Source organism: Bombus impatiens, unplaced genomic scaffold (genome assembly GCF_000188095.3).
Source record: "Bombus impatiens unplaced genomic scaffold, BIMP_2.2 scf_3474, whole genome shotgun sequence".
Classification (NCBI taxonomy): Eukaryota; Metazoa; Arthropoda; class Insecta; order Hymenoptera; family Apidae; genus Bombus; species Bombus impatiens.
Genome location: NT_179893.1, coordinates 1054771 through 1066543, shown reverse-complemented (window position 1 = coordinate 1066543; position 11773 = coordinate 1054771). Strand labels below are relative to the sequence as shown.

Sequence of the window (11773 nt, the reverse complement as noted above, 5' to 3'; positions counted from 1 at the left end):
CGCTGCCGCTACCGGAGCTGGCAATGCGAGTCTAGGTTATCCGGTGACAAAGCTGGTTCGGTTCGTGCAACGAGGCCCTCGGTACGTCGGATTATCACCATTGAAAATGGTGCAACTGAAACCCCACTGTTCGGATGCAGCGGCGCTTGAACGCGATACGGCAAGCTTTGCATCGAAAACCGGAAGCAAATTCCTTGTCTGCCGCGCATTTATTGGCGATCACAAAAGTCCAACCGGTGTTGTTTTTCCCGTTATCGAAATTTCTCTTCCGATCGATGCCTTTGGTGTACGGTTACCAATGTCCCCGTCGATCTATGAGATTTTTCAGCATCGTTTACGGGGGGTGGTCACAGAGGGGCGACCCGGAAAGATTTCCCCCCATTGGACGCGGTTACGTTTTTGTCACGGACGATTAACGTAGAATAGATAGAAACAGCGGGTTTCTGGGATTCTTCCAGGCCACTAAAGTCGGATGGTCGGCGAACGAGGTAAGGCGAACCACCCTCCGGGGGGTTGTAGCTAAATTGGTGGCAGTATATTACCGGTCAGACTCCCGCATTTAATTTGAATATAATCGTGAAAGGAGATCTCAGGAGCTCGAGGGCACTTCGCGACGCAGAACTGCGTGACGGTGACCGGAAGTGCTCCCGGGACACCGGAAACAAAATGGCCGCTCCCTTCTACGCGACTTGCCTCTTTCCACTCTGCACGACCTTCCTACCCACCTACCATCTACCTACCTACCTACCTACCTACGCCTCTCTTTGCAACCCTCCTAAAGAGCGTGAATTCGTAACGGCAGAGTTAACTTTGCATTGTGTGGTTTCGCGGTCGTCTCGCTCGAACATCGAAACGTTCGTCGCTCTTGGCGTACACGCGCCCACGATAAGGTAGCTGCCGTTTGCCAGAGATACAGTCCTAACGAAATATTATGATATATCATTTCTATCGTTTACTTCTCGCGCCGTTTTCTACCGTGCGCCAGAGATTATCCGGAAACGTTTCTATTAATGGCGAACGTCATGACTTGCCAGGCGTTTCGTACACCGTGGAAGTTTAATGATTTTCGAGTAATTACGAGGCCAGGCGATGACTCGCGTGGGAATGCAGCAGAGCAGCGTGTTCGATAAGCGCCACGGAACAATAACAATTATACCAGCCTGACTCGTAATGCCTAAATACAATATAAGCACGAACAATGGGCTTTGCGAGGGAGAAGCCGCTCGACAATACCTGCCGTGCTTTCATAGACAAAAGGCGAGCTCGAAGTTCCGTCGGTTGGATCGCAAGTCGAAAAAGCTATGTCTACCATTGGCGACGTTTAAACAGCTCCAATTGTCGTTTATCTATCTACCGTTGTAATCCCTGTAAGAAATTCATTTATCTCGATATGCGGCGTATATAATATATAATAATCGTTGTTATTAACGAGACAAGATATCGTAAGTTGTGAAAACATGCAGTGATCGAGCAACATCCTTTTTAAGTTAATATAAAGATACAGTAGCGTTTTATCAGTCTCGAGTAGGTAGAAGGGACGATCGAGTTGTTTCGCGGCACACCTACATTTCACGACAATTGTATCGGTTACTTTTATTGATACCGTTAACTCGTCGGAACATACCTGTTAATGGATAAACGGAGTACTTTTATCCGGCCGTACATCTCGGTAGAGGAAAGCACGTGAGTGAAAGCGAGCGATCGAGTGAGAGAACAGAAGAAAGGGAGACCAACCCCCGCGAGTTTACGATGTACGACTCAGCTTAGGAGCGTATGATTAAACAACTCAGGTGTTTTATGCTCGGCTCGTAGAGATCGCGTGACCCAACGGCCACATCCGTTTCCGCTTTACCTACGGTCAACCGCTTCGACCCCTAACCAATGGTTCGCCTTAAGGGTTGCACGTTACCTTCGACCACGAAAGAAAGTATACTTTCGACGTATCTTTAAGCAGTAATCGGCTTTGCTCGATAGTCACGTGCTACCGTAGGAGCACGCCGAGCTGCTAACCTTTGCCCATGCGGCACCATACCTCATACCTATTTTTCTTTTCTTCTTTTCATTTTTATTCTCGGCATCGCGATCGCGATAGGAGTCGCTTACATGGTAAAAAATTCTATTTTTAATAGTGGATTATATTTTAAATTCAACAGTGAACATGTAACTCGCTCGAGCAGAAACGGCCACTCGACTAATCCCCGGCGACGATGGCGCAAACATTCTCTACTCACGTGTACCTTGTTTGTATCCGAATCGAGACGCACGATACGTTGATATCGGTGAAACAGGAGCCCGTTAGTAGAAAACGGAAGCATTCGTAGGGAGAAAGGTCAAAGAAATGCCGTAGTCTGACATTAGGTGGACGAAATGCCGCGTCAACACCCTTTAAACCTCTCGACCTAGCCGAACGAGTACGAACCTAATCCTCCCTCTTATTATTTTCAAAGCTTTTGCACGATCGATGGCTGCTCGTTAATTTCGGGGATACCGTTTGCCGTCGAATATTCCAGGAATAATTCCTGCAGGAAAATTAATTAATTTGCTAATTTCAGATTATCGGAACGCGGTTACGCAACGAACGTTTCTCGCGAACGGCGGATATTTGGCTCGCGCGCCCTCGGGATTCGTTAGTTTTCCGGGGAATTAGTCAGCATGATTTGCATCTGACGTGCACCTCCAGGCACCTACACGTCGCTCGCATAGTTCGCAACTCTCCCGACTTTCCAGTCGGATCTCCTCTCTTGCTAGATGTCTCAACACCCCTACCGTGCCGTCCTCACGTCAATTATGCCCGTCACAGAAATTTCACCGGACTTCTTCGTTACACGTAGAACGCGAATTCATTTTTCAGAAATTTTAATTTTCACGTAAACGAGCATACGCCTGTTTCTGTCGAGAATTAAAGCTGTTTTCGTCGGAAATTAAAAACTGTTGTTCGATATCGCCAAGTATACTTTTGAAGATTCGTCTGAACGATAAATATCTCGTTGCTCAAAATCGATGGTAATAAGGAAGAGAAAGTATGCGAATAAGAACGGTGTAATTAATCTGACTTTATTGCTCAGTCCGGTGAGAAAGCACGACAGTTACTCACGGCTTTTCGATTCTTGCGCCGATTATCTTCATCCGCCGGATTCACCGAGGTGTTTCGATTTAAACACAGACTCGAACGAGCTTCGGGCTTAACTTGGTTGTTGTGAATAAGTAAGCGAAGTGTTGCGAAGTGCTGCAGAAGTTTTGCCAAGCCCCCAGGCACACGGCCGGGTTGGCTCGAATTAAATTGTTATACGGATGAGCTGCCACGACGAATACTTCCCAGAAACCAGTGACTTTCCCACCACCCTTGGGTGTGAATGTTTAATCACAGCCTCCCGTTATATTTAATAACATAATATCGCTAGCACGCCTAAGACTATATCCGGTTCTCCAACAACTCCTTAACGAGATTCCATACAATTCACTTTTCCAAAGTTTCTATTTTTCTTTCGTACGATTTTCCTCTGCTGGAATTATTATCTTAGACCGTGTTATATCTCGAAACATTCGAGTATCGCGTACCGCTGTTCTAAGAGATCGTCAAGCACCTCACCTGTAATTACATTGTTGACACGCAAAACACTCCAAGTGATAAACGTTCGTTCTCGCCCTCATCACCATCTCGAAGGCTGGAATGGTTTTATTGCAGGCCGCACAGTGACCAGTGTGTCCAAAGAGTCTGCGCAAATCGAAAAACAAAACTTTATTATTATAAGAAACCCGACGAGGCAAAGGTTTTGTAATAATTTCCCGCTTTATTTCCTTCTTTCACGATATTATGCTATTCGACAGGCCAAAATGTGTTGTCATGGCATTGGGGTAGATAGACTTTTAGTTGAGGAGGAGCAATAAGCTTACGACCACCAGGAATATGCCATCTTCAAATATTGGGCTATTAATAAAGGCCACGGAGGTTCGACAGCGAACGCTCTTTGCAGACGCGCCACCTGCGCGTGTTCCCTCGGGACTTTGTAATCTCAACACGGTTTATTTGCCCTCGCCTGTTTATATGGGACGTGGATGTATTCAATAAGGGAAACTCATCTGTAAAATTCGATTTGTTGCTTCCGTTCGCCACGTCGAGGTCTGTCCGTACGTTAGCTTAACATCGCCTTTTCCACTTTGCTCTTTATTGACGTCACCGTGCACCACGACACAATGAGATATGAAACGCCAACGTGCCCAGACCAGAATAGAATTATAATATTACAAACTCGCGATTCTTTCACGGGTATATACGTTGCGATGCGTTTCGAGAAATGGCAGCTAGACAAATTGCTTACTTTAGATAATCCTTCTTGCACAATATGAGATTAGACTTTATAAAAAGCGACGGGCCAGCTTCCACGAGTCTGCAGTTGCAGCTGTTACACTTCAAGCAGTCTTCGTGCCAGAACATGTCCAATACCTTCAGAAGATACCTGCAATTTGACAAATTTAGTTTATCGTTAATCAATCGTTATTTTGAAACGTTAAAGGAGTAAGTCAAAAATTGCTCGTAAGTTCAAATAAACGTATCAAGTTGAATAAAACCTGGTAGAAAATGTAGTTTATCGTTTTCTATTAGTAAACGACTATCGTCTGATATTTTCCAGAATTATATCTCAACTACTCTTTCGATTCAAATTTTTCAATTCCTTTCGTCGCTTATCGCGTTATTCTTACGTTTTATAATATTGCGCGTATTTGACATATGGTCGTATAGATAGTACAGATGGCATTCGCTCGAGTTTGCTTTAGACATACAAAGACGATAGTTGTCTATGAAATGGCCTCACCTTTCTGTGATCACTTCTCCACAGCCACCACATTCTCGTTGCACTGCCCCGTTCTTGCTCGGCTCGCTTTTGGTCACATCCATTGTTAATTAATTTTCAGATGTCAACTCGGATTTCCTGCAACATAACAAAATCTCTATTGATCACCTCAACTCTGAACAAGCGAACTAATATGAGAACGATAATTATTATATACGTAATCGATCAATTAATTTTGCCCTGTATTACCACTCGATTAGCCAACACGGCAAATCATCGTTTAACAGAAGCAAATGACTAATCGCGTTTGCGTGCTTTTAACAAGTTTCAACGGCATCTGGCACTAGGACGTCGGCTTGTCTATGAGCAATTAGAGTTACAGGTTGAGAATTTAACGGCGCGGTTAGTGCCATCTGTGTCCATCGTGGTGTGCGTAGCCGGGTCTTTCTCTGCCCGTCCTCGTGGTCGCCTCTTTCTCGCGCGATGCGGTCAGAGTTTAGAATCGAATTAGTTTGACCCTCTCTTCTCTTCACTTATTGCACGTTTAAGCGGCACCGGTTCTGAAACAACCACCGGCTTGTCGGGTAACGGCTGTGCGAGCTTCCCGATAAACATTAATTGTTTTCGCCGGAAGACGTATGTATTAATCCACCCCTATGTATGCCGTTTAAACGAAATTTCGGGGTTTAACGTTTATTTAATCGGCAGCGTTTGCCTTCTCCCGTTCTATTTTATTTCACCGGTCGTTCACGGTTATTGAAACGCGAAAATATCGTCCGTTTTCAGGATAGTAAGGTTTAGATATAGAGTGCAAATATGTCTGATTGAAGTATAGCCTGCAGTATTTGATTTATCATTTGTTTTTCGTACTTTGTTATATCATACGATGGAAAATACAATTTTTGGGGGAAAACGGCAAGTTCCAGTTTCGAGGCAAGAATGCTTGAAACAGTTTCGGTTGAACGACATCCCTCCACGTAGATTCTAGAATATTATATTAAACGGAGTATCGTACTTCCCTTGGACGTGATATTTCTAAGAAACAGTTGATCTTTCGTTAGTTGTACTTTCTGCTAATTTGCTCACACGGATAGTTCGAGATTTAACATATTCTAGAAGAGTAATCGATAGTTAATTTTGTATGTGATTTCTGGATGTACCTTTGGGAAAGGTGTAGCAACATCGGATATTTATACTAACCAAACACAATGTGCATGCATCTCGGATTAGTTGGAACGCCTCCATAACTTTTCACAAAGTGCTTTCACAACGGACTTAAATTCTGTCTACGTCCGCGGGGACGTTCGATCTTAACCACCCTGTATATTTACGAGTACCCGGTGGATGCTATGAGCAAAGTTTGTGCGGTTTCAATATGTCCTCTCCCTCTAGCCTGGACACAATATTACAGGGACGTTAATATCTTCTATGCGGTTCAGACTGCGAAGCAAATATTAATACCGTGCCTTTGATACGTTAATTAATAAAGACGGAAATATTTGAAACTCATACGTTTAGAACGATATTATGACTCGATCTTTGCCAGCGTTGCTACACTTTACTCTACAATTTTTCACAACAAAATATTATTTATGGAATTAATTCAATTTCCAAACTATATCTTTTCAAAACTATTTGTTTGGAAACTAAAGGAAACCTCAAATTCGATGGATACGTCGAAGCGAGTTAATTAATTATGTTGAATTCATTGCGTGCTAGCCAGGTTATCGATACATCGAATATGATCTAAATAATGGTACAATTATTATGCGTAACTTTATACCCCTATAAGGGAGGTGATTAATAGAACAACTAACTAGCCAGGTAAATTATGCAAACTATTAAATGCGAATGCGCCCAAAGTTGCCCACATAATAATTGGGTAACGATCGAATGCTCCATACATTGAATTTATGTCGTACGTTAATATATTTTATTGTTATTATTGGTTGATTAAAGTCGTCGTTAATACGTCCATCGCGAAAAGTATGAGAGCAGCGTACATATTATTGGTTGCACACGTACAGAATTCTATACGTCGAATATCGATCACACGTATATTTGTAATTTTAAAACACCATTGTCCTTCGTTTCATATTCCAGCACGTTCGAGGAAACGAGCGTTTCTTGGATACCGAGAAGCATGTGAATACCGTCCAGTGACTGGAACTTGTTTTCCTTTGAGATTCGAAAACGCGAACGCTTATTCTACATGCACGTATAACGCTTATTCTACAAAAGTATTTTCGAGCTAGGCCTGGAATTTCACCACAGAAATTCCTGCGGAAGCCAACCTGAATGCCAGCGACGACCTGGAAAACCTTTGCCGACTGCATGCGGTCGGTCAATTTCCACTTTGTTCCACAATTTTCGTAGTTTACAGTCGCGGTCGTTGCCGGCCGTCCGAAAACGCCTTGTCCGCCGGCAAAGAATAGAAACGCATGACTAAACCATCGTTGCGATAGATAGAAACATCGTCTGAAAGCGTTGCGCCGTTTAATTAGCAATTTAGATGGCAACTTTATCGCGGATGCGGTCGCAATTGTGCTTGTAACATTAACGTCAGTTATTCAGCAATATCGCGCCGCTAGCTTTTCGTGCTTCGCGTGGCTTTAATTACTCGGTAGAAGTTACTATCGTCGGGAAGCGAACGGAGCACAGTGGTAACGGTTCGTTGGAACGTAACCGTGAAGGGTCCATAACGAGAGCTTTCCCTTCGAAAGCGGCTCGCATCGCTGGCGATCTGTTCATCAGGTACGTGATCAGATCATCCACGGACGCTGCTCCTCAAAGCGACGATAATTCGATTATCTCGTACATGTTCGACAACCGCCAACATGTCCTCCAATTGGTAGATCTTCTTAGTTAACCATCTTCCTGAATGTAATTAAATTAGTTCCGTGTAATCTGTGTTCAGCCGATCGAGCCTCCATTTTTTCCTAGCTTCGTCGAGTGACTTTGAACTTCCAACGATATCATTCTCCATATTTATCTCTTCGTTACGTTTCACTTATTATCTTCAAATGGGATGAATCTTATTCGTCACCAGTGTCATATCGCACGGTATATCTCGTTGTGAAATATTTTTACAAGAAACAAGGATATAACTATGTACAGGACGATGGTAACAAAGACGCAAGAAGATTTCCTTGAAACGAAAACCGTGGAAAGGAGGTCTCTGTTTATCGACGTAACTGGGCAGTCTCGATGCAGTTCTCAAGGCTCCGCCCTCGCAGCATCCGTGACACTCCCAGAGTACCACCCCTGCAATCTCCTCGACGGAAAAACAAAATTTTCCGCGTTTCCTTCACGCGCTTGTAAACACCGTGATATACCTAGGAAAAAGCCGCGTCATATTCTCGCGCGAGATGCCTTTTCGCCGGTGTTTTCGTCGACCCGAGAGAACAGAGGCTCGGCTGGAAATTTTTCCAACCGGCTTTCGCCCGGCACGAACGCTTTTGTCTTTAATAATGCTTCTGCGGAAGCGTTATCTTTTACTTTTAGGACGAGAGTACGGGCATCCGGTGAGTCGGTCCATTAATTAGGCGGGCCACATTAAGCCGAGCATTAATATACTCCGCTGGCTGTTTTGTTTTATCCCGCAGGAAGGACGTAACCACCCCTGCAGGTTGAAGGGGGTGGCCAGGCAAAGGCAAGTGGGGGAATTATTTCGACGGCGGCAGCCTGCTAATCCGACCTGCCATGCTACCGCCTTATCCCTAGAGACTGTTTAAATTCTGTAAATCGTCCTGAATATCCCCCTCATCCCGCCTCTTCAACGGACACGGGGAACTGTTACTTGTTTCCGGAAATTTAAAGGAGTCTTGCTAATAAAGACACGCGAGACTTAGCTTTCCACGTGATATCGCTGGCACCTTGAGATTTTACGACTCCAGTTCGTACCTCTTCCTCGCTGTATTTTAGCTTCAAGCGTCGTCCGATGGAAAATTATTATGATACTCTAACCTATAACTCCGTTCGAAAGTCTTTACGACAGTTATTGCATTTCCTCTAAGCTGCAAGAGGTTGAGTAACTGCTAAAAGATTACATAACTTGATATTCCTGAATATTCGTTAACAACGAGGATAGAAAATGGCCATGTCATGTAAAGTTTAAAATCTACGTCAAATAAGAAAGCGTTATTAATGACGAAACGTGTCTCGGCACTCTTCAGCTGGCGTTTAAGTCCCGTTCATCGTTGAGATGTTACTTGAGATGACACAGGGGCAAGGAAGATATTTCCCTCGTTCGTTGATCATGACAAGCTATACGTGTTCTTACTGGTAGATGTGATAGTTTCGACAAATACGGTGTCTGGAAAAAGTATTTGCGTATTTTCTAATGATGCGTTCTTTTTTTTTATCAGATTCTACATTTTCTTTAAATATCTAATTTTTGTAGTTACACGAATTACTAACGATAAGTGATACGATATTTGATATACTTCGGTCTATCGAATTAGTACAATACATAGATGCTATGTAAAAATGTTCCGACGATTGTATTTCTACGAGAAATAACCCAAGCATTTCTTCCAGGCGTCTTTTTCGGATCGACGAACGGTATATCTTGGGGTAGAAAAATTTGAAGTCGTCATTCCGCAAGTTCTTACTTTTATATTATACAATGCGTTAGGAAATCGGATTACGCGTACGTTTAGGTCAACACACGCGGAGGTGGCCAGGAAGGGAGGAGTGGACCGTAACGATGTAATTTAACGGGCCAAAGGAATATTTCCTACGGAATAAATCTCGCGTAACAGCGCCAGTGAAATCCTCGTTTACCCGGCATTCAGCCCTTGCTAATGGGGGTAATTTAAGGGATGTTTTAAGCGGGCCGTGGCACACGTGAGTCGCACAAAAAGTTCACGTATTACGACCGTGGCTGCGCCGTAATCACGCATTAGCATTCCGAACGGTCGATGTCGACCGAAAACACGCTGGCTGAGAACGTCGTTTAAACTCTTCCTCCGTTTCGGTCCAACGACCGACGAAAAACACTCCACGGTCACGTGAAATCGTCCAAACTGCCTGCGATTTAATAAAACGAAACAAAGAACCAGCCACGTTGTTTCTTCTGTCACTTTACCTTCCATAAGTTTCAATACGCACAATCCTGGCAAAATATCTAACGCAAAATTCGTCTTTTCTACTTTGCCGATGAAAACTGACGGTACCGAGAATCCTTCGAGCGCAATGGAAAAAAAGAAAACGTTAGCCAGCCTCTAAGCAGTCATCGTTCCGGATAATTTTCGTCCAAGAGCCGTTTAAGGATAACGGAAACGACGGAACGGACAAACGGTCTGTTTAACAAGTTCTTTCGCGCCGATAAACGCGGCCGCCGTGTCTCCACTCTTTTTCTCTTCATATTTGCCGTCCCCTTCTGGCCAGACCGCGGTTAATGAAATTCTAGTCAGGTCGCGGCATTCTTTCGTCAGGTGGCAATGCCATCTACCGCCTCCTTCTCTGTCGCATCGCGTTGTCAGGCCTCTGTGTTTCTTTCTTTCCTCTCTTCTTCTGTCTTCTTCGCTTGTACTCCTTCCTGTTCTTTTTTTTTCTAACCCATCCGTCCACCTTTCTCTCTCTCTCTCTCTCTCCTGCTATCTCTCCATCTCCAACCACCGTCCGCCGCGCACCTCTGTTCCTCTTCTACGGCACGAGAGAGGGTGGCCACAGTCTTCTGGAGTGTAGAGAGCAGGGGTAACGGGGTTTGCGTACGTCGTGACGCGGAGGGTTGGTGGCTGAAATGGGGTGGTGTGCAGTCAGATTACGCTAAGCTATGCCCGTACGTGCTCGCATGGAAGTTCCACCCCTCACCGGGTTTGCCACCCCGCTTGGGAAAATGTATTTATTGTTGTTTGTCCAGCGTTCTGTATATGGCCACCAACAGAGTGAGAGAGAGAGAGAGAGAGAGCAGCTCTCTCTAGAGAGGGAGGGAGAGAGAGAGAGAATAGCTGGGAGTAGAGAGTGGCGTGCAGGGTGTAGGTGTGCAGGAAAGGGGAGGGTGGAGGGCAGAGAATCGCCCGAGGTTGAAGTTGAAAAAAAAATTGCCCGGGGACGACCGCTAGGATGCCGAGCATAAATTTAAGCGGAGCTCGCACCTCTCCGCCCACCCTCGCGGATCCCACCCATCCTTCTTCCCGTTTTTTTTTCTTCTTTTGGATTTCAATTCCGACCCGTCCGCTTAAATACATCGGGATTATGCCGCGCGGATACGTATTTCAGTCAAACGGAGAAAATCCTCGTCATCAAGACTCCAAGTGAATTTTTTCCCCGCCTTCTTTTCTCTTTATTCCAGCGGAGGTCACGGTTCGTCTGACGGATACACGCGAGATATTTTTCTAGATATTTTTAAGCAGTATGTGTTCTCATGTATTGTAAAGTTCGCCGATGAAGGGTAGTTCTTATACATATAGAGACACGTTAAGCCTTAACGCGTAGACTGTTTCGGATTAGACAAAGGAGGGCATCGAAATGCAAGGGTGTCGAAAAGCGATGGAAAAGAAAGAAAGGAAGAGGAAAGAAGCAAGCCCCTTACGTTCAATCGTGGGGATACTATAGACATTAATTAATTTCGAACGTGATTAGTTTATTTAATCGTTATAAATCTCTAATTACGGAATAATGTTCGTACGGAAGAACAAACACGAATTAAACCGCAGCGCAATCTATTATGGAATTTTTAGAATCGCAATATTCACGGAGTATTATATATAAGAGCGGATTGTTGAAAATGAATCGTTTGCCGTACCGAAATTTTCGTTTCGAAGGCATTTTCTGCTATTCCACGAATCCATGGAATTCCGACAGTGAATTCAGCTTTCGAGGTCCGGCCGTTTTCTTCCTTTTCCACTGTCCGTGGTCAACGATTGATGGGCGTTCAGCGAACGCTAATTACGCAGATAGGAACCGATCGAAACGGTCCTTATCGTTGGAGAGTCGGCCGAACGGCCGCGAGTCGATACGTTGCCGATGCCGAC

General features: G+C 44.5%; 1 protein-coding gene across 1 annotated transcript in view; it reads right to left on the bottom strand.

Annotated features, from left to right (window-relative positions):
* The window catches only part of LOC100748983 (LIM domain only protein 3), a 74419-nt gene that overhangs the window by 25828 nt on the left and 36818 nt on the right, over positions 1–11773 (bottom strand). The window contains exons 2-4 of the mRNA XM_003494706.4: positions 4815–4931; positions 4320–4457; positions 3590–3715 (exon numbers count right to left, since the gene is read on the bottom strand). Of these exons, the coding sequence (XP_003494754.1) occupies positions 3590–3715; positions 4320–4457; positions 4815–4897 (347 nt within the window). The 5' untranslated portion in view covers positions 4898–4931. The remainder of the gene's footprint in view (positions 1–3589; positions 3716–4319; positions 4458–4814; positions 4932–11773) is intronic.